Source organism: Martes martes, assembly GCF_963455335.1.
Source record: "Martes martes genome assembly, chromosome: 4".
NCBI classification, from domain to species: domain Eukaryota; kingdom Metazoa; phylum Chordata; class Mammalia; order Carnivora; family Mustelidae; genus Martes; species Martes martes.
In genome coordinates this window covers 96,375,291-96,399,408 of record NC_137891.1, presented here as the reverse complement: position 1 = coordinate 96,399,408, position 24,118 = coordinate 96,375,291, and the positions used below count along the sequence as shown (strand labels likewise).

General features: G+C 42.3%; 1 protein-coding gene across 1 annotated transcript; it reads right to left on the bottom strand.

Moving 5' to 3' along the window:
* Nucleotides 1-15,318: 15,318 nt before the first annotated feature.
* Nucleotides 15,319-22,884, bottom strand: LOC308341644 (monocarboxylate transporter 1-like; the record flags this gene model as incomplete). Its single annotated transcript, XM_080801664.1, has 4 exons — nucleotides 15,319-15,527; nucleotides 16,777-17,643; nucleotides 21,448-21,591; nucleotides 22,668-22,884. The coding sequence occupies 4 exons, from the start codon at nucleotides 22,882-22,884 to the stop codon at nucleotides 15,319-15,321; spliced, it is 1,437 nt and encodes a 478-aa protein (XP_080657790.1).
* Nucleotides 22,885-24,118: the final 1,234 nt, after the last annotated feature.

The following is a 24,118-nucleotide window of genomic DNA, read 5'->3' as shown; positions in this document are numbered from 1 at the left end:
CCAGAACCGCCTTCATTCGGCACAAGCTGAGTGCAGGAGGAGGGGGGGTGGGGGGTGGGGAGGTGGGGAGAGTGAGCGCTCTCCAGGCACAAACAGAGGATGCAGGTAACCCTCTTGTGGCTGAAGAGCACCCAGGAACCCCTGTCCCATATTTTCTGTGCTTTGCAGACAGAAAGCTACAGCGACATTTCCGAGACCGCTCCTTCCAGAGTGTGGGTGCCCACTGTGAGCCAGCGCTGGGCCCCCCACCTGGGACTCCGCAGGTGGAAGGGAGCCAGAGGCCACCTTCCTGGGCTTGGCTGCTCCCTTCGACAGACAGGCAGGGTCACGCAGACCTGCGTCTTTTCCTGCACTGGTGTCCTGGGCACAGTTCCACAGCACTGGAGGCAGCCACGGAGGCCCTGCCTGCTCCCTGGCTCCCACCCCTGTCCTCCAGATGCCCCAGCTCCCGAGGCCACAGGGGAGCAGATCTTCTCTAGCCTCAGCCTCCCCTCCCCCACCCAGGAACCCCGATAGTCCCCCAAGCACCTAAGCCCTTGTGTGAATCACTTTCTGCTGCAAATACCCAGAGTGCTGGGATTTCTGCTCGGAACTCTGGCTGGTATAACCCTTGTCATCCTTCTTTGACGGCTGAGGGGACAGAGGCACAGAGGAGTGAAGTGACCTTCCCAGAGCCACATGGCCAGTGAGCCGAGAGCCACCAGACCACCTGGCCTCAGCGGAAATGGGTTGAGAGGTGTGGCAGGTGCGGGAGGTGGCTGCATGGGTTTGCAGGCTGGGGCCTGGCGGACCGCCATGGCGTGTCCCGACAGGTGCTCCTGTTGTCTGCCCCACTGAGAAGGCCACTCAGGGGAGGCAGGGTCCTGGGGGCTGTCCAGAGGCCGGGGCAGACCCTGTGGGATGTGTGGCGCAGGGAGGCTGCTAAAAGAGCCAGGCTCTAGGAGAGATCCATGGGTCCCCTCCCGTGGTTGGAGCAGACCCGCAGTGTTTGGAGAAACACTTTGGTGATGGGTGCAAAGTCAAAAGAGGGAGACGGTGTGGTGGGGGTGTCGCCAGGCCTGTGGGGCGGGAGGCTTGCTTGGGTGGCAGCGCCTTGCTGAACCTAGAGTGGTTTGGCCTTGTTGGTGGCCCAGGGTTGAATGGAGCCTGGGAACCTGATGGGCAGCTCACCTAGAGATGAGTTCTTGCAGGAAAGTATCAGCCTTGTGGACTGGAATGCCCTTGCATGCTGAGCAGTCTCTCTCTTTTTCGTCTGAGAGAACTGTGGGTAGGGGGAGGAAAGTCTAGTGCTGTGGGACGGGGAGAAAACGAAATCAAAGCAGTTGATTGGTGCTTCCAATATTTTGTCCTGTTTTTAATATTTTTATTTATTTATTTGTTTATTATTTGAGAGAGAGAGAGAGCAACAGAGATAGTGAGAGAGAGCACAAGTGGGGAGGAGAGGGAGAAGCAGGCTCCCTGCTGAGCCAGGAGCCTCACGTGGGGCTCAATCCCAGGACCCCCAGGCCCTCGGGATCATGACCTGAGCCGAAGGCAGATACTTAACAAACAGGGGCACCCAGGTACCTCCCATTTTCTTCTCAATACCTCTAGATGTGCTGCTCTGGCCTCTGGTGGCCTCTTCTATAATCAGTGTCTTAATTCCGGGGGAGTTGGGCTCAGGACATTGACTTCCTGCTCATGACTAACCCACATTCCCCAGAAAGGGTGGGAGGGAGGGAACTGGGAGGAGGCAGGGGCAGGGCGGAGGTGGGGGGCTGTGTCTCCAGTGGCATAGAACACAGATGCTCCTCCAGTCCCTTCTCCAAGGCAACCCGTAAGCTCGCAGAGATGTCCTGTTTTCTGGCCTCATCAGACCTGAGCTTAGAAACACTCTGCCCTTGATTCATTCTTGGTCCCTGAAGTTCAGCCCCTGCACTTCTACGCTCCTCATACTCTGTGTAGTAAGCACTGGTTTCCTTTTATTGCCCCCAATATACAGAAAACTGATTTAGCATTCTGTCCTCCTTGCCTAGCCCAGAGCCTGATGCATAGTCTGCTTACACATGCTAGCTGCATTAAGACTGTACAATTTCAAAGGCTAGCTGGTTCTCCTGATGGTTTCTACACAGCCATCTCTGTTTTTTATTTTCCAGAAGCAATGCTGTTCTTCTCTTGGTCTACCTAATCCCACTCCAGCAAGTCAGGACCCAGCTAAAATGTCACCTCTTCCAGGAAGCCTCCCCAGCTCCTCTAAGCAGGAGGGATATCTCTTTGCTCATTGTCTCAAGAAGTTCAGTCTGCTATGTGTGATGATGGTGTTTCAGAAAAGCGAGGCAATGTGACAAATGCCGTTTCTGATAGAGGTAATGCTAACAGTGAATATTTACTGAGTGTTTATACAAGGTCAGAGATGGTGCTAAGGATTTTACTGCCATTAACCTGATTTAATCCCCATAGCAACCTTCTAAGGGAGTCCTATGATTGTTCTCATTTTACAGAGGTGGAAACTTCGAGAAATTCAATAACTTGCCTGGAGACCTAAAGCTGGGAAGAGCCTGAGCTGGATTTTAATATCGAGGCTCATTCTCTCTCTCTCTCTCTCTCTCTCTTTTTTAAAGATTTTATTTATTTGACAGAGATCACAAGTAGGCAGAGAGGCAGGCAGAGAGAGAGAGGAAGGGAAGCAGGCTCCCCGCTGAGCAGAGAGCCCGATGCGGGGCTCGATCCCAGGACCCTGGCATCATGACCTGGAGGCTCATTCTCTTAACAACTGTTGCACTCTAGCCACAAGGAGATGAAAGAACCCAAAAGGGCTGCTGAAAAATGTTGGGGAGTTCATCAGCCAGGGTTTTGCAGAGAACAGATTCTCTAAGAATGATGTGACATAAACAATTTATTCTAGAAGTTAGACCTTATGTAATTGTGGGCATAATGAAGAATTTTGTGGAAGGTGGTTGTCTCTGCATGTGGTATGGGCCTGGGATTACCACAGACCTGCAGGGGCGGGAGTTGGGAAGAAAAACTGGAGATGTGGGGCGGAACAATCACTGACCCCATAGGACAAAGGAGAACCCACGTCCACCCGTTAAGACCACCATTCTTGCTGGGTCAGATGACCAGTCGGGGAAGCTGGTTCCTTTGGTTGGGAGCTGCAGATGCAGCTGGCCCGGGACTTGTAGGAGATACCATGGAAGCTGGTGCCTAAGTTCAGACGCCACACCTGCCACGTCCATGAGATTGGCCACCATTATGTTACAGTGTTGTGGTCGGACCTCATTTTGGCATCGTCACACAAAATCAGCTACAACTTAGAAATAGGGCAAGAGATCATTATGTGTCCTTTCAAAGTCCTACTGGATGGAGCCTTGTCTAATGGACCCACCCGCAGATTTTCATTCTCTAGGTTCTAGAATCTAGGAGAATCAACCTTTGCTGTCTATTTACTATTTGTTAGGGGCCAGGCTCTGGAGTGTTATGTGTGCACACGTGTCTTTTTGCCTTGCAGAGGTGCAAACGATCTCTGGCCCAGTAAAAAATATAACTCTATTGGGAGTTCAACTGAGCTGGAGGACAGAGAGAGCCGAGCTGTCAGGTGTTGGAGTAGCTGATTAAAGCAACCAGCCATAAATGGAAGAGTTAATCCCGTAACCACTTACTGCAGCGCTAAAATCCAGAGGCTACCCCAGGGAAGCACCCACTCCCCCTGTTCCATTCTCCGGAGGGTCAGATGGATCAGTGCAGACTTGGGGGGGTCCTCTTACGTGGAGGGAGTCCCAAACAAAAGGCTCCAGCAGCTTAGTTGGGAAGGATGAGAGGGAAGGGCTGGTTGGGGAAACACCTGGGGACTGAGGAGTGGGGGAAAGTGTCTTCATGATTTCGCCTCCTCCCCTAGACAGATCCGTGGGCAGAAGTGTCCAGTATGACCTTAGCCCAAGGCCTCAGATAAAGACCCAAGAGTGAAGGCCCTAGGTGAGGACTCTGAACGTGTGGGAAAGCAACAATCGGTTTTATTGTACCTGGAAGCTTGCAGCCTTATTTCAGCACCCTGGTTTTCACTGAATGGAGCTTCTTGAATTTTCCTTTGAACTGGATTTACCATTCTGCTAGTTTCTTCATGGATCAGTTCACCTTTACCCCATGCTCATTCTGTGTTTCTAGGAGTCCTGTTTTAACCCTTTAAGAGTTAGACTTTGACAGTGGCAAAGTTGAGGATGGGTTGGACGTGACAAAGTGAGATCCAAGGCTGGGAGTCCTTAGAAAGCCAGGTCAAGAATCCTGATGAGGCAGCATGAGCACCGGACCCAGGGCTGTGACTGGGAAACAGGTGAGGAGGCGCTGAGGGGGGGTGGGGGAGATGGGGACACGATGACATGAGGCAAAATGACCTATGAGTATTGGGGAAGAGAAATAAGAGGAACGCCTACCCCCAGAAGGAGTTCAGGAGCATTCCAGAGCTTCTGGCTTAGAAAACTACCCCCAACCCCTGCAGGCTCACATATTCCTTGCTTGTGCTTATCCTTAGCATCCGAAAAAGTAGATAATGCTTGGAATTTACCCAGTTCTAGGACTGGGGCAACAGGTATTACCAAATGTTTCTGCAGCCTCAAATGTGAAAAGCATTCAGAGTTACAGTCAGATAAGCAGTCAGGCCCTTTTCTTTCTTAAAAAAAAAGAAAAAAGGAAAAGAAAAGAAAAAGTAGGGGCAGGAGAGCAGAGGAAAAAAACACAGCAACAAAAGACAGTGGGAGAGAAATACCCAGGGTGAACTTCTCTGCATTACACACATATAGATTATTAGCACCCCAAGTGAGGTGACTTAATCCCAGCCCACGTCCACCTCTGGCTTCTAATGGCTTGTGGCCACTTGCTCCTGGGACACAGCCGGAGTAAGCCCAGCAGATGCAAGCTCTCTTAATTCTTATTTTTTTTTAAAGATTTTATTTATTTATTTGACAGAGAGATCAAGAGCACAACTAGGCAGAGCAGCAGGCAGAGGGAGAGGGAGAAGCCGGCCCTCTGCGGAGCGGGGAGCCCAATACGAGACTCGATCCCAGGACCCTGGGATCATGACCTGAGCTGAAGGCAGCTGCTCAACCGACTGAGCCACCCATGCACCCAAGCTCTCTTAATTCTTAAAACAGCAAAGAATATTAGGAAAAGAAATCCACAAGTGAAGAAATCATGTTATGAATTCCAATGCCACGAAAAAGGATTATAAATCAGGTTGTGAATTCTTTGGGGAGCAGGAATTTTCTTACTCTTTTTGGTGCAGGACCCAAATAATCAGTTTGGCCATTATTCGCCCTTCAGAGCTTCCATCCAGCACCATCTTCCATCCTCTGAGCTGTAATGTTCTTGCTTTGAGCATCCGGATAGTAGAGGACCTGCTAGGATGAAGGCCCGGGTAGGGGATCCATGTTGTGATCTTTTTTTTTTTTTACTTTTCATTTTGGAATTTTAGATTTACAGAAAAATTAGTACGGAGTTCCTATGAACTCTTCACCCAGCTTCCTCTGATGTTAACCTCTTTCATTATCTTGGTTTATTTGTCAAAACTTAGAAGTAAATATTGGACAGTCCTAGTAACTAAACTACAGACCAGTTTTTCCATTAATGTCCTGTTTTAGTTCCAGGACCCAATCCAGGATGCCACAGTGCGTTTAGAGGAGTCATTGTTTCGAATTATACCTATCTCCCTGGGTTTTGGTGTGGAGTGGATGATAAACTGTATGTAAAAGGACTTTGTGGTAATAGAATAGAGAGCCCAGAAATAAACCCATGATTATATGGTCCATTAATCTTTGACAAAGAAGGCAAAAATATCCAATGGGAAAAAGACAGTCTCTTCAACGAATGGTGTTGGGAACCACACAGAAAAGAATGAAACTGTATCACTTTCTCACACCATGCACGAAAATAAACTAAAAATGGATTAAAGACCTAAGTGCAAGACCTGAAACCATAAAAATCCTAGAAGAGAGCACAGGCAGCAATTTCTCTGACATTTTTCTAGGTATGTCTCCTGAGCAAGGCAAACAATAGCAAAAGCAAATTGTTGGGACTTATATAAAAATAAGAAGCTACTGTGCAGCAAAGGAAACAGTCAATGAAACAGAAAGACAACCTACTGAATGGGAGAAGATATTTGCAAACAATATTCTGATGAAGGGTTAGTATCCAAAATATGTAAAGAACTTAAACAACCCAACACCAAAAAAAACCAAAGAATCCAGTTAAAAAAAGAAGACATGAATAGACATTTCTCCAAAGAAGGCATGCAGATGGCCAACAGACACATTAAAAGATATTCAACATACTATACAGCCATCAAAAGAAATGAAATCTTGCCATTTGCGACGATGTGGATGGAACAAGATGGTATTATGCTGCGCGAAATAAGTCAATCAGAGAAAGTTATCATATGATCTCCCTGATATGAGGAAGTTGAGAGTCAACATGGGGGGATTGGGGGTAAGGAAAGAATAAATGAAACAAGATGGGATCGGGAGGGAGACAAACCATAAGAGACTCTTAATCTCACAAAACAAACTGAGGGTTGCGGGAGCAGGGGAGGGGGTAGGGAGTGGGTGGTTGGGTTGTGGACACTGGGGAAGGTATGTGCTATGGTGAGTGCTGGGAAGTGTGCAAACCTGGTGATTCACAGACCTGTACCCCTAGGGCTAATAATACATTATATGTTAATAAAAATTAAAAAAAAAAGATATTCAACAGTACTAATCATCAGGCAAATGCAAATCAAAACCACAATGAGATATCACCTCACACCCATCAGAATGGCTAGAATCAGAAACCCAAGAAAGAGGTATTGGCAAGGATTTGGAGAAAAAGGAACCCTCCTGCATTGTTGTTGGGAATGCAAACTGGTACAGCCATTTTGGAAAATAGTATGAAGGTTCTTCAAAAAATTACAAATGGAATTACCATATGATCCAGTAATTCTACTATGGGATATTTACCCAAAGAATATGAAAACACCAATTCAGAAAGATATATACACCCCCATATTTATTGAAGCATTATTTACAATAGCCAAATTATGGAAGAAACCCAAGTGTCCACTGATAGATGAATATACAAAGAAGATGTGGTTACACACACATACACACACACACACACACACACACACACACACACACACACACACCATGGAATATTACTAAGCCATAAAAAAGAATAAAATCTTGCCATTTGCAATAGCATGGATGGATCTAGAGGGTATAATGCTAAGTGAAATAAATCAGTCAGAGAAAGACAAATATCATATGATTTCACTCCGCTGTGGGATTTAAAAAGCAGGGTAAATGAACAATGAAAAAATGAGACCAAAAAACCCAGACTCTTACCTATAGAGAACAAACTGGGGGTTACTAGAATGGAAGTGGGTGGGGGCGTGGGTAATATAAGTGAAGGGGATTAAGGAATGTACTTGTGATGAGCACTGAGTAATGTATAGAAATGTTGTGTTGTTTTTTTTTTCACATCTCAAAAGTTTAACTTTTATTTTTTAATTTTTTTTTCAAATTTTTATTTAAATTATAGTTAGTTAACATTCAGTGGTATATTGGTTTCAGGAGTAGAATTCAGTGATACATCACTTACTTATAACACCCAGGGCTCAGCATAACAAGTGCCCTCCTTAATGCCCATTACCCATTTAGCCCATCTCCTTGCCGATCTCCCTCTATGAAACTTCGGTTTATACTCTAGTTTATACTCTATCATTAAGAGTCTCTTATGGTTTGCTTCTCTCTCTCTTTTTCTTTTTTTCCTTCCCATGTGTTCATCTGTTTTGTTTCTTAAATTCCACATACAAGTGAAATCATGTGGTATTTGTCCTTGACTGACTTATTTTGCTGAACATAATACCCTTAGCTCCATCCATGTCACTGAAAATGGCAAGATTTCATTCTTTTTGATGGCTGAATAATATTCTATTGTATATATACACCGCATCTTCTTTATTCATTCTTCAGTCAATGAGCATTTGGGCTCTTCCCATAGTTTGACTATTGTTGGTAATGCTGCTATAAACATTGGGGTGCATGTACCCCTTTGAATCTGTATTTTTTGTATCCTTTGGGTAAATACCTAGTAGTGCAATTGCTGGGTCATAAGGTAGTTCTATTTTTAACTGCTTGAGGAACCTCCATACTGTTTTCCAGAGTGGCTGCATCAGATTGAATTCCCACCAACAGAATAAGAGGATTTTTTCTCCGCGTCCTTGCCAAACTCTGTGGTTTCCTGTGTTGTTAATTTTAGCCATTCTGATGGGTGTGAGGTGGTATCTCTTCGTGGTTTTGATTTGCATTTCCCTGATGATGACTGGTATTGAGCATCTTTTCATGTGTCTGTTGGCCGGCTAGATATCTTTGGGAAAATGTCTATTTATGTCTTCTGCAAATTTCTTAATGGGATTATTTGTTTTTTGGGGTGTTGAGTTTGATAAGTTTATATTTTGGATACTCACCCTTTATCATTTGTTGAAGAGATCATCTTTTTTCATTGGGTATTCTTTCCTGTGTTGTTGAAGATTAGTTGACCATATATAGTTGTGTGTCAATTTCTGGGTTTTCTATTCTGTTCCATTGATCTGTGTGTCTTTTTTTGGGCCAATACCATACTGTCTTGATGACTACAGCTTTGTAATAGAGCTTGAAGTCTGGAATTGTAATGCCTCTGGTTTTGCATTTCCTTTTTAGGATTGCCTTTGACTATTTAGGGGTCTTTTGTGGTTCCCTACAAATTTTAGGATTGTTCTGCAAAAAAGGCTGGTGGTATTTTTGTTTTGTTTTGTTTTTAAAGATTTTATTTTTAAGTAATCTCTACACCCAATGTGGGGCTTGAATTCAAAACTTCTTGAGATCAGGAGTCTCACATTCTACCAACTAAACCACCTGGGTGCCTGTTGGTGCTATTTTGATGGGGGTTGCATTGAATGTATAGATTGCTTTGGGTAGTACAGACATTTTAAAAGTATTTGTTCTTCTAATCCGTGAGCATGGAATGTTTTTCCATTTCTTTGTGTCCTTTTCAGTTTCTTTCATTCATAAGTGTTCTATAGTTTTCAGAGTACAGATCTTTTACTTCTTTGCTTAGGCTTATTCCTAGGTATCTTATTGTTTTTGGTGCAATTGTAAATGGGATTGATTCGTTGATTTCTTTTTCTGCTGCTTTATTATTGGTGTATAGAAATGCAACAGATTTCTGTCGTTGTTTTTATACCCTGTGACGTTGCTGAATTCATGTATTAGTTCTAGCAACTTTTCATTGGAGTCTTTTGGCTTTTCTACATAGAATATCACGTCATCTACAAATGGTGGAAGTTTGACTCCTTCTTTGATGATTTTAATGCCTCTTATTTCTTTTTGTGATCTGAGTACTGAGGCTGAGACTTCTAATACCGTGTTAAATAGTAATGGTGAGAGTGGACATCCCTGTCTTGCTCCTGACCATAGAGGAAAAGCTCTCCGTTTTTCCCCATTGAGGATGATGTTAGCTGTGGGTCCTTCCTATGTGCCTCTGTGGTGTTGAGGTTTGCTCCATCTATAACTACAATGTTGAGGGGTTTTATCAAGAATGGATGCTAGTGTTTTGTTGTTGTTGTTGTTTTGTTTTTTAAGATTTGCTTTATTTATTTAACAGAGAGAGAGACAGGGAGAAAGAGGGAACACAAGCAGGGGGAGCATGAGAGGGAGAAGCAGGCTTCCCACTGAGCAGGGAGCCTGATGTGGGACTCGATCCCAGGACCTCAGGATCATGACATGAGCCAAAAGCAAATGCTTTATTACTGAGCCACCCAGGCACCCCTGGATACTATATTTTGTCAAATGTTTTTTCTGCATCTATTGAGAGGATCATATGGTTCTTATCCTTTCTTTTATTAATGTAGTGTATCGCACTGATTGATGTGAAGTATGGAGCCACCCCTGCAGCGCAGGAATAATTCCACTTGATCGTGGTCAATAATTCTTTTAAAATACTGTTGGCTTTGGGCGCCTGGGTGGCTCAGTGGGTTAAGCCACTGCCTTAGGCTCGGGTCACGATCCCAGGGTCCTGGGATCGAGTCCCGCATCGGTCTCTCTGCTCAGCGGGGAGCCTGCTTCCCTCTCTCTCTCTGCCTGCCTCTCTGCCTACTTGCGATCTCTCTCTGTCAAATAAATAAATAAAATCTTTAAAAAAAAATAAAATACTGTTGGCTTTGATTTGCTGGTATCTTGTTGAGAATTTTTGCATCCATGTTCATCAGGGACATTGACCTTTAATTCTCCTTTGTAGTGGGATCTTTGTCTGGTTTTGGAATCAAGTTAATGCTGGCATCATAGAATGAGTTTGGAAGTTTTCCTTCCATTTCTATGTTTTTTAACAGTTTGAGAAGAATAGGTATTAACTCTTCTTTAAATGTCTTGTAGAATTCCCCTGGGAAGCCATCTGGCTCTGAACTTTTTTTTTTTTTTTTAAGATTTTATTTATTTATTTAACAGGGATTACAAGTAGACAGAGAGGCAGGCAGAGAGAGGAAGGGGAGCCGGCTCCCTGCTGAGCAGAGAGCTCGATCCCAGGACCCTGGGATCATGACCTGAGTGGAAGGCAGAGGCTTTAACCCACTGAGCCACCCAGGCACCCCTGGCTCTGAACTTTTGTTTGTTGGGAGACTTTTGGTGACTGATCCAAGTTCTTTGCTGGTTATGGGTCTGTTCAAATTCTCTCTTTCTTCCTATTTTGGTTTTGGTAGTTTGTATGTTTTAGGAATGTATCCATTTTTTTTCCAGATTGCCCAGTTTGTTGGCATTTAATTTTTCATAAAATTGTCTTATGATTGTTTGTATTTCTGTGGTGTTGGTTGTGATCTCTCATAGTTCCTTCCTGATTTTATTTATTTAGGTCCTTTCTCTTTTCTTTTTAATAAGTCTGGCTAGGGTTTATCACTTTTATTAATTCTATCAAAGAACCAGTTCTTAGTTTCATTGATCTGTTCTACTGTTTTTGTTTGTTTCTTTGCCATTTATTTCTGCTCTAATCTTTATTATTTCCCATCTTCTGGTGGCTTTAGGCTTCTTTAGGTGTAAGGTTAGGTTGTATATTTGATACTTTTATTGCTTCTTGAAGTCGGTCTGTATTGCAACATGCTTCCCTCTTACAACCACCTTTGCAGCATGCCAAAGGTTTTTGGACTATCATGTTTTCATTTTCATTTGCTTTCATGTATTTTTAAAATTTCTTCTTTACTATCCTCATTAACCCATTCATTCTTTAGTAGGACAGTCTTTAACCTCCATGTATATGTGGTCTTTCCACATTTTCTCTTGTGATTGACTTCAAGTTTCATAGCAATGTGATCTGAAAATATGCATGGTATGCATATCTTTCTGTGCTTGTTGAGGGCTGATTTGTGACCTAGTATGTGATCTGTTCTGGAAGATGTTCCATGTGCACTCCAGAATAATGTGTATTCTGCTGCTTTAGGATGAAATGTTCTGAATATACCTGTTAAGTCTATCTGGTCCAGTGTGTCATTCATAGCCATTGTTCCCATGTATAGAATTGTTGAATCACTATGTTGCATGCCTGAAACTAACACTGTATGTTAATTATCCTGGAATTTCTTGTACTGTGAGAACTATGTAGATATTCCTTTTCATTGTTATTCTGGTTAATGATGGAACATTATTGATGCTTCCCTCATGATACTGCCAGGTGAGAGTAGATTCCAATGTTATTACTAAAATGACTTTGAAACAATATGCCTTGTATTTTCACCTTTAATACTCACAATTATATTATCCTTATTTTATGAGACTAAGAGAAGTTGCTCTATTACTTGCTCAAGAATGTATTTTTAGGGACACCTGGCTGGCTCAGTCAGAAGAACATGTGGTTTTTGATCTTAGGGTTGTGAGTTCAAGTCCCACATTGGGTGTAGATGTTACTAAAAAAAACCTTTAATATATATATATATTTTAGACTTTCTAGGCCCTCCCAAGATTGGGTGTAGATATTACTAAAAAAAATAAATATATATGTATATATATACACACATGTGTGTGTGTGTGTGTATATATATATTTGTGTATATATATATATACACACAGATATGTATATATATATTTTTAGACTTTCTAGGCCCTCCCAAGATTCAGATAGCTGCCTTTCTGTGTGCTGCCCCATCACAGCACTTACTACATAATCTTCCCCACTAGATGAGAAGCTGCGGGTGATGCCAGGAACCAAATTTTGTTCACTATTATATCTTTTCTATTCAGCAGATAGTCAGGCACATAGAATACACTTCCCCAAAATGCTGGGTTTTTTAAAAAGTTTTATTATTTTTCTTAAGTAGGCTCCATGCCTAGTGTGGGGCTTGAACTCAAAACCCTGAGATCAAGAGTTGTGTGCTCTGCTGAGTCAGCTGGGTGCCCCTCCAAAAAGTGCTGTTTAGATGAATAAATGAATGAAGGATGGTCTTATATCCATTGGTCTATTCTTTAAACTGCCTAGCAGTCTTCCCCTAGTAGAAGGGAAGAACCGTGGAAGACAGTTCCGTTTTGTTTCTTCAAGAATCTTCAGTGCCTACGATAGTGCTTAGAACTGGCCCCGGGGAAATGTCAGTAATATCTGCTGGATGCATGTGTGGAAAGGTCAGTAGCTGGCTTCCTCCTCAGACCAGCATTTCCCTTTTCCTAACACTGCATTTTTTCCTGATGCTGATCTCAGTAAAATGACTTTCTAGTATGACTGCAACCCTAGGATGCGGTTAAGTGCTGAACGTTCAGGCTTCCTGAGTTCAACATTCACTTGAAGATGAAAAATGATCAGAAGGAGAACTACAGGAATGCTGTCCGTGAGAGCACTGTTTCCAGGAAGGTGGCACTGGTGGCTGGCACCCTGTGGACCCTCTGCACACCACAGCTTCTGTCCTGTCCCAGCAAAATCGTGACTTGAGGCCATTTGTTTTGTGCTCAGTGTCATTTGTGTTTTGAGTTCAGTGTCACACTCACCTCCCTTTCACCAGAATCCAACTCCTTTTTTTTTTTTTTAGATCTTTTTTGTTAATTTGACAGAGAGACAGAGAAAGAGAGCACAAGCAGGGGGAGCAGCAGAGGGCGAGGGAGAAGCAGACTCCTGGCTGAACAGGAAGCCTGACGTGGGGCTCGATCCCAGGACCCTGGGATCATGACCTAAGCCGAGGGCAGACTCTCAACCTACTGAGCCACCCAGGCACCCCAGAATCCAAATCTTAAAGAAGCAAAAGGCACGCTCTTTCTCACTGTCTCTCTCAAATAAATAAAATCTTTAAAAAAAAAAAAAAAAAAAGGAAGAAGAAGAAGAAGCAGCCAGATGCAGAAGGTTATTCTGTTACAACACTTCTGACGTTGAATTTCTTCCAAGACAACAACGCCTTCTCCAACTCTCGACTCTAAAGTAGGTGTCCTGCACTCCGATTCAGGGCTAGCCCTAAGTCCCTAGAGTTAGCGTCCGATTCCACAGCTTTAAAGGTCCTGTCCCACGGGGCTGTCCTTACTTCAGATTCCAGCCACAAGTCCTGGGGTGCCACCTGTACCTCTGACTAACTAGCTGGGAGTTCCCATCACGCTCTCCTCAGGTTTGGTAACTTGCCAGGAATTTCACAGAACTCAGAGAAATACTTTGCTTCCATTTATTGATTTATTTCTAAAGGATATGACTCAGAAACAGCCAAATGGAAGGGGTGCATAGGACCCCATAGGACACAATGGGCAAGCTATGTGGGGAGGCATGGTGGGAGCTTGCATGCCCTGAGCACACTACCCTCCCAACACCAGCCCGTCAATATATTCGCCAACCAGGAAGCTCTCTAAGCCTTGAAGTTTAGAAGGGTTCATTACCGAGATGCAATTGATTAAATCATTGGCTGTTAGTAATTGAACTCAACTTCCAGCACCCTCACCTCCCCAAGAAGTCACGGGGAGGGGCTGGAAGTTCCAATCCTCTAATCACGCATTGGCCTTTGTGGAGACCAGCCTCATTCCTGAAGCTATCTAGGGGGTTCCAGCCACCAGTCATCTGATTAGCATGCAGAAGACGCTCATCGCTCTGGAAATCCAAGGTTTAAGGAACTGGGTACCAGGAACTAGGGACAAAGACCAAATATTATTTCCTATTATGCCAGCTACATGCCTTGTGATTTCACTTATTCCATTCTGGAAAAAGAAAAACTATAGGGGACAGAAATCAGATCAGTGGTTTCCAGGGGCTGTAGGGAAAGGAAAGGAATTGGCTGCAGAGGGGCAGGAGGGAATTATTTTGGCTGTTCCGAATGCTCTATATTAGGGTGGTAGTTACTGATCTAAATACCATGCATCAAACTTTAGTCTTATAAAAGAGATTTACCCTGGGACGCCTGGGTGGCTCAGTTCATTAAGCGGTTGCCTTCGGCTCAGGTCGTGATCCCAGGGTCCCGGGATAGAGTCCCACATCTGGCTCCTGGCTCAGCAGGGAGCTTGCTTCTCCCTCCCACTCTGCCCGCTGCTCTCCCTGCTTGCACTCTCCCTCTCTGTTAAATGAATAAATAAAACCTTACAAAAAATTCTTTAAAAGAATAAATAAAACAGACTTATCCTATATATAAAGTGTACTTTAATAAACATGACTTTGGATAGAAGCGATTTCCATCCGTTATCTTTTGTAAATCCTCTGACCCCAAAGGATGTGACATATGCATTATGACTGCTGGAAAGGCATGAAATAAAAATGCCATCAGTGGACTTTGGTATTGATGTAGTCTTTGAATATAGGTGAGGTCTGGTGGGATGAGGTCCGGAGTCGATGACCAAGAAAGAAATCTTAAGACTCTCCTGTGCAAACCGGTGGTTTATTAAAGCACAGGGACAGGACCCTGCCCTGGGGTTGTGCAGGGTGGTTGATTATATACTTGGGAGCTGGGGGAGGTAAGGGAAAGGGAGGTTTTCAAAAGAACTTTCATATGCTAGGGAGGACTTACAAGATACTGGAGGCCTTGACATAGTCGATTTCAGGTTGTTTTTCCCTCTAGTCAGCCATTAACATTGAAACAGTTGGGAGCTTCCTGGAGAATGTCACATGTGTAGCACCCACCAGTGGGGGTTGGGGAGGTTGCAGGGTGTCACCTGTGCTTTGTCCTCAGCTAGCTTTGTGCTCCATCATCTGGAGGACAGCCACACAAATATCCCCCGGCCATGGTGAGCAGCCCTAATAGAACATGATTCAGTAGTATTTTTCAAGTATTTTTGGTCCAAAGTTCCTCTCGTTATCCATGATTCAAATGGGATGTTTCTCCTCTTTGGGGTCTCATGGACTTCTCTATTCTGTGGATTCTTTTGCTTGAATAACTTCTTTTGGCTTCTCCTCTTGGCTTTCCTTTTTCTGCTGCTCCTCTGCTTTCTGCTCTTTCGCCATAAGTCGGTAATTGATGCCCATGCCAATGAAGAGATAGACGCCTGCTACAATAAGGATCACACCACATGACCAGTAGGTGTATTTGTAGTCTCCATAGATGTCATTCAGACTACCTGAAGATACGCAAAACAAAGTTATGTGGAACTTTCTCTTAAAGTGTAAATGAAGCGGAGACCTAGAGGGGGATGGGAGTTATCCAGGAGGAGGAGAGGGGAGAAGGCTGGGGCCAGGGAACAGCAAGTGCAAAGGCAGGTGGGAGGAGGCTGCGACAGGAGAGGGGAAGGAGGAAGGGCGGGGTTGCTGCAACAGAGAGAACAAAAGGTGAGTGACAGGAAATGAGGCTGGAGAGATTGGTGGCCAGGCTGGGGGACGCCTTGTAGGCCACGGGAGGGAATCAGATCTCCACCCTGAGAACAATGGGAAGCAACTGGAAAGATCTAATCAGCTGGGCTATCAGGTTTGTATTTATTTGCACAGATAAATTCTGCCTGCAGGGTAGAAAACAGATTGAAGGTGGGATAGAGTGGATATGGGTACACCAACCAGTAGGCCAGGGGAAGCAGCAGCCCAGAAGGGAGACAGGAGCTGTGAATAAGGTGGTATGATGGAAAAGTGGGCTGATTAGAAAGAGACTTAGGAGGTGAAAATTGACAAGTCTTGGCAATCACTGGATATGGAGTGGAAAAGAACAATATGAAAAGATAGCTGTAGGACTTCTTTCTTTTATGTATCCTCACTCACTAGCCAAATACTTTCAAGAAGGATACATCTAAAAGGAAGGCCAAATTGTATTTTCACTAATATTATCTAATGAGCTATTAATTTAAAAAATGAAGTATTTAATAACCTTAGGGAACAGTTCCCAAATCATATCTTCACTTACTAGCCATGTGATATAAGGCAAATTATTTAACCTTTCAAAGTTTCTATTTCTTATGAAGTGGGAACTACGACAGTTCTATTTCATAGGCTTGTGAGATATAAGAGAATATAGAAAATGGTTAGAACAGTCCTTGGTAAACCATGAGCTTACATGGTAGCTATTATCAGAGATGGAGTTGTATTTTACATGTTTTCTACAACAAGCACATAAGTTTTTTGAAGAGAAAACATACTTCAAAAAAGAATGCCATTTGTAAAAATATTTGACTCCCCTTTCAGGTGGATGGTTGAGTGTAATTCACTTCTGTAAGAACAGGAGCAGTTCTGCTGTGCCAAGCACTGTGCCAGCACTGAGGCTAGAGGAATCGGAAATACTTCCTGCCACCAGGCAGCTTACTAATCTTGGCTTTCTAGCACCCTTCTATCTTCTATGCCTGCTTCATGTTAACAGAGCCAAAGAGGGAGTAGGGCATACTATACCTAAAAGTGGTGGCCCCAGGAGGACAGGACAGCATTCCACAATGGTCACCAATCCCACGGCGCTGGAAAACCTCTGGGGTCCAACGAGGTCCATCAGGGTTTCAAACAACACGGAGCTAAACCACCCAAATGCAAATCCGAGGAAGCCCACATAGACACAGAACCCAATGTAGCTGGAGGATAAAGGTGCTAGCAGATGACACACTCCATTTGCAACAATAGAAGCCGCAAAAAAATACTGAACTCGAGGTCTTATCCACTTGGTGTTGGCTACAAGTCCCATAGAAGGTCTAGCTACCATGTCAACAAAAGCCAGAATGGAAAGAAGAAAGGCAGACTTCTCACTAGAGTAATGTTGACTCTTGGCATAACTATTAAGAAAAACTAAAGGAGTAGCCATCCCAAAAGCCATGATCACATTCCCAGAAAGGTACAGTAGAAAGCCTCTGTGGGTAAACAGGGATAAGTCCATAACTTTGTTTACTGTTTGAAAAACGGATCCTTTCTCCTCTTTGGGGTTTCCGCCATTAAAGTCTGTATTTGCATCACCTGCCCCCTTTTCTACATCAGATTTTCCAGGTTCCTGATGGGGTTCTTTGGACCTGTTTTTCCCCGTACTTGTCGCTGGGGGCCCTACTGGTCTCATCAGGGCTCCAGCCACACAGCAGTTTAGGAGGAGGCCCCCGAGAATTAGGAAGCTCCCTCTCCAGCCAAAGATACCAAAGAAAGCCTGATTGAGGGGGGCCAGGGTGGAGAGGAACACAGGGCTGCCGGCCATGGCCAGTCCATTTGCCAACGGTCGCCTCTTGTAGAAATACTTGCCAATCATGGTCAGAGCGGGATTCAAGTTGAAGGCAAGCCCAAGACCTGGGAGGATGGGGGAAGAATTACATACCATAGTAAATGTCAGAAACATATTTATTATTAATCAACTAGACAAACTGGCAAGAGGTCAAAATCATCATTATAACTGGTAGATCATCAAGTGGGCTGTTATCTAATATAGACATAAAGTCTCTTTATGCAGTAATTACTAGATTTAAACTATAACATTAAAATAATTCCTTTTGCTTTAGCAATAATAATAATAATAAGAGTAGGCTCCTTTGTTTAATTTCAAAATTTTAGGTTTCCTGAAGATTAGGGAATTGAAAACATAAAGGAAAGAAGATAAATCTTGTAAACGCAGAGAGCAAGACAGAGAGAAGGGGCAGAGGCAGGAAAAGAAGAAACGGGGTCAGGAGAGAGAAAATATGTCAGGACAGTAAACATAACGTTGTGAAGATGCTCACTCTACCTTAGTAAATCCATTAATTTAGTGTAATTTCTACGAAAATGTCAATGCATTCAATTTTTCAGATGAGGAACAATGACTGCAAAACACACCCAAAGATGCGACGCCTGGGTGGCTCCGTCAGTTAAGCTTTCAACTCTTGATTTTGGCTCAAGTCATGATCTCAGGGTCGTTAGATAGAGGCCCATGTCCAGCTCTGCACTCAGTGGGGAGTCTGCTTGGTGTTCTCTCCCTCTTCCTTTGCCCCTCCCCCTGCTCTCTCACACTCTCTTTAAAATAAATAGGTAAATCTTAAAAAAAAATACCACTTACGGAACAGATACATTAGAAATAATCAAAAAGTATAAATAATTGGTGAGATCAACTGTAACAGATATAGAAATATTTTCTATAGCTATAGCTACAGTGATGAGAACACTGTACCCTTCATCAAAAATGGAAAAACTGATCAATAAAATTGGGAAAAAGTCCAGAAATAGGACCAAAAGATACATTTAACTTAATACGGAAAGAGTAGATTTTGCGATCAATGGAGCTGAGAGAAGTATCCCATAACCTCCTAAGTGGTCTCCCTGTGTAGGCAGAAGGGAGCATTTGCAGGTAGAATGCAACCCATTCAGTCTCTCTAATGACTGCCATCCACAGCTTTTTACTCTGAGTTAGGAAGCACCATGATTTGGCCTTTACCTACCTTCCTACCCACATCTCAGCATTTTCTCATACATGCTCAGCACAGTTGTTCCTCTAGATTTTCACAAATTTGACTCCTACTTATCATTCAGATCTCAACTCAAGGTCACCAACCCTGAGAGGACTTCCCTTTAGGGACCATTCAATCCTTCTCCATCAAAATTCTGTTTCAAGGGAACCTGGGTGGCTCAGTGGGTTAAAGCCTCTGCTTTCGGCTCAGGTCATTATCCCAGGGTCCTGGGATCGAGTCCCGCATCGGGCTCTCTGCTCAACAGGGAGCCTGCTTCCTCCTCTCTCTCTGCCTGCCTCTCTGCCTACTTGTGATCTCTGTCTGTCAAATAAATAAATAAAATCTTAAAAAAAAAATTCTGTTTCGAGTTTTTGCAAAGTACTTATCACAAGCTCATATTTTTCTTACTTACTCATTTACTTGTTGGTCTGTTTATTGTCTGCTTCCCTCCACTACAGAGCAGGAATCTTATCTATCATGTTGACTCAATCCCCAGGGAGCTTGGAACAGTCCCTGACACGGTAGGGACAAGTATTTATTGAGTGAGTTAGTAACCAATAGGCTGAATAACCAAGAGGGAACAAAGAAAGTTCTGTCTTTCCTTATGTTATTCAAATACTCTAGATGAATTACAATATTTAAATGTTTAAAATTTTAATTAATGTAGTAAAAGTACAGATCCAAAAAGAAAATACCTATTACTAACATCATCTCAGATCCTGCAGGTGAACTGTACATTATTAAAACCTTTCTAAAAGGATGTTTGGCCAATCATACCAAAAACTTTTTCTCCTAGTCATTCCATTTCTAAAATTTGTCCTAAGGAAATCATCATGTTTGCAAAGATATACAGAGAAGCACTACCATACAAATAGGGTTTATTAATAGTGAAAAATACAAACAACCTAAAGATCTTTCAATTACAGAATGGTGAAAGAAACTACAGCACACCCATCCATGGAAAAGTAGTAGCTGCTATACTATGTTCGTTAAGACAGGAGACTATATACAGAACGTATTAGTAAGTAAAAAAAAAAAAAAAAAAACTGGTTCCAAACATTACACTAAAAAAGCATATGTGTATGCATAAAAAATGTATGAGCATCAAAATATTAATGGTTTTCCCTGAATTGTAGGGCAATACATGATCTATATTCTCTATCCTCAACTGTTTCATTTCCCAGTGTTATCACAGGGGGAGAAGAGATTTTCTCATGCGTGTCCTTAATCCCTTGAAAATGTATATGGCTTCTCTACTGAAAGATTCTTGCTTTGTATCTGACATCCTCTCTTACTCTAATTTGAAACAATTTTTTTTCTTTTTTCTTTTTAAAGATTTAGTTTTTATTTTTTTGACAGAGAGAGACACAGTGAGAGAGGGAACATAAGCAGGGGGAGTGGTAGAGAGAGAACAGGCTTCCCACGGAGCAGGGAGCCCAACTGGGGGCTCGATCCTAGGACCCTGGGATCATGACCTGAGCTGAAGGCAGACACTTAATGACTGAGCTACCCAGGCACCCCACAATTTCTTTTTGGATAGAAGGATAATGAATGGGAATAGCTGATGACTACCATTTCAACAACTTGCCACACACCCTTCACTTATGGTCACTATGTTTTTTTTTTAAATTTTACTTTATTTTATTTTATTTTAGTTCTTTTCAGTGTTCCAGAATTGGTCACTATGTTTCTTAAGACAAAATACATAAATAAATAGGGTCGCCTGGGTGGCTCAGTCCTTAAGCGTCTGCCTTTGGCTCAGGTCATGATCCCAGGGTCCTGGGATCGAGCCCCTCACCAAGCCCTCATCAGGCTCCCTGCTCGGGATGAGCCTGCTTCTCGCTCTCCCTCTGCCTGGGCTCCCCTTCTGTGCTCTCTCTCGCTGTGTCAAATAAATAATAAAATAATAAATAAAATAAAATAAAAAATAAAATCTTTTTTTACAATAAAATAAATAAATAAATAATAATAAAATTTAAAAAGGAACAAAAAAAAATTTTCTCTTTCAATGAAAAATAACCACCCCATAAGGAAGGAAAAAATGAAACCAGATGGGATTGGGAGGGAGACAAACCATAAGAGACTCTTAATCTCACAAAACCAACTGAGGGTTGCTGGGGGCTGTGGCGGGGAGGGACAGGGTGGATGGGTTATGGACACTGGGGAGGGTATGTGCTATGGTGAGTGCTGTGAAGTGTGTAAGCCTGATGACTCACAGACCTGTACCTCTGAAACAATATATTATATGTTAATAAAAATAATTTAATAAAAGATAACCACCCCAAAGTGCCAGAACTTTCTTTAAAGACATGTTTCTCTGAGGGCACCTGGGTGGCTCAGTTGGTTAAACCTCTGCCTTTGGCTCAGGTCATGATCCGGGAGTCCTGAGATTGAACCCTCTCTTGGGGATCCCAGCTCAGCAGGGAGTCTGCTTCTCCCTCAGCTCCCTTCCCCCATTCTCTCTCTCTCTCTCAAATAAATAAATAAAATCTTTTTTTAAAAAATAAAGACATGTTTCTCTGGTACTATGAAATTAACATAAGTATAGCTCTTTAAAAATAGTGACCCAATAATTTTTCTGGCAAAGAATTTTCATTTTTCAAAAGAATTAGCAGGCGAATGCTACAAAGAGTCCACATAAAAATTAATGCTTGAAAATACATCAGTAGCAACTCACCTCCAATGAATCCAACACACAAGTAAAGTTCCTGTACAGTGCTGGAGAATGAAGCCGCAATCAAGCCACAGCCCGACAAGCAGCCACCAACAATCATGACTGGACGACTGCCATACCTATTCACCAGGACACTGCTGATCGGACCTAGGAGAGAACCAGAAATTTAGTAGCATAGAGGAGAAGCCCACCCCTCACATCCACACCTGCACAAGGCATTACTGACAAGAAAGGATGCTGAGGCATAAACATCCCACCCTCAAAACAAACGTAAAACAGAAGACAGCGGTAAGAAATACTGCTTTCTATTTTATTTCAGAGCCACAGGTTTGTGTAATGGGAAAAATATAGCACCGATTGTACAAAGTACAACATATGTCTTCTGTGTACCTAGAACATACTGGATGGATTTTAACTGAAGGATGGAAGACCTGAACCGATTTCCTTCAAGGCACATGAGGCTGCAGATACCCTGATTGCAAGTGTTGACAGGATTCTTCATGCAGATGTATCCTAGATCCATGTAGCCTACATATCTAGGATATTATCAACATATATGTAGCAAGTTTGCGCTGTTTTTAATTTTTTGGGTGGTCACCTGGAGCAAATGCACGTGAACATGAAGCAATGTCTGAGCAAATCCGATTAAACTTCGGGTTTTAGCGCATGTTTTCAAATTAGCTGAAATGGGCTTTGTTTCTCATAGAAAACGACAAAACCAAAACAGAACTACAAAACAAGAATGCCTACCATCACCACTTTTCTTCAGCATTATACGGGAGGTCCGAGGCAGTGCAGTAAGACAAGGGCCAAGAAGGGTGTGAGGAAAGGAAGAAACCAAACTATCAGTATTTGCTAAGGATAAGTTTGTCTATTTTAAATTTTTGAAAAAAAAATCTACCAATAAACTATTAGAAGTAATAGAGGTTAGCAGGGGTATACAATTAAAGCACAAGTATCAATTGACTTTCCATATACCAGCAACCAACACAAAACCATTCTTAAAGAAAGTTCTCCTTTATAATGATATTTGTCTTGCAATATAACTGACCTAACACCGCCTTTATCATTAAAGGGAATGAGAAATATGACTCCAGCCACATAGCTTCAAAAACTAACATCTTAAATATCTTACACATAAAACCATCAAGAACAAAAACCATTCCCTACGGAGATTTGTTGGTCTATTGAAAATTAAAAGAGCAGGTCTTCCGGGTACTTACCGCCAGCATACATGACAGCAAACATAATAGAAGAGATCCATGACACTTCGCTGGTGCTGGCATTAAATATTTCTTCAATTTCTTTGTAAAAGACAGAAATAGATTTGCCAAATGCACAAGAGAAGCCGATGGATACAAATGCTCCAACAACTACTGCCCACCCCCAGCCTCCATCTGGGGGGGTGGGTCTAACTGGACCTTCATTTGATGGTGACATTGGAAGTAACGAAGAATTCCAAAGTGCAGTTCAAATCCAAATATCTAAAGAATATGAAATTAAAATAGTACATAATAAGTAGGTTAATATAAAGCACTTCCATAAAATCCCTTGCACTTATGTTATAAATAACCGGAATTCTTTTCAGTGTTACCTGCACTCTGTGAACACAGTAAAAAAAAGTCCAAGAGTCATTTTTTTGCATAAGCTTAAATTTGCATAGGCTTAAAGTTGAAAACGCACCACTACTTGAACCATACACCAAAATCCTTTCAATCCTTTTTAATATACTGCTTCTTCAAACTTATAAACATACCTGTTCTAATAATAGATATCAGTAATTTAAGTAATTCATTTGACTTATCTGTGTGCAAAACTCACAATGCACACACTAAAAAGCTTCACATCTTGGTAGTTCCTTTATAATTTTTTCCTTTCTCAAAATATATTCTCCAATACACACCTGATTTTTCTGTTCTCTAGAATTCATAGGCTAACTTAAAAGTTTCAGGAAGGACCTACTAATATCCCATAACTCACTAGACATATAGCAATTTTCAAAAGAAAAGTTCTTTCCACTTTGGAGCTATTATGAATAATGCTGCTATGAAATTTTGTGTGCAGGTTTTTGTGTGGACAAGTTTTTTATTCTTTTGGGTATATACTTAGTAGAAATGCTAGGTCATTTGGTAATTCTGTCTAACATTTTGAGAAACTGCCAAACTTTCGCAAAGTAGCTGCACCATTTTACAGTTCCACCAGCAATGTAAGAAGGTTCCAATTTTTCCACATCATCACCAACATTTGTGATGTCTCCTTATGACTTTTAACCATCCTAATGTGTGTGAAGTAGTAACTCATCATTATTTTGATTTTTAAAGGTCTTTGGAGAAATGTCTTCTTTGGAGAAATGCTTATTCAAATTCTTTACCTTTTTTTTTGTTAGACTTTTTTTTTAACCATTCAGTGGTAAGAGTTCTGTATATAGAGGCATACCTCAGAGATATTGCAGGTTCAGTTCCAGACCACCAAAATAAAGCAAATATTGCAATAAAGCAAGTTAAATAAATTTTGGTTTCAAAAATTTTCAAAAAATTTGGTTTCAAAAATTGTGCATATACAAGTTGTGTTTACACTATAGTGTCTATTAAGTGCGCAATACCATTATGCTAAAAAGAAAATGTATACACCTTAACTTAAAAATACTTCATTGTTGGGACACCTGGGTGGCTCA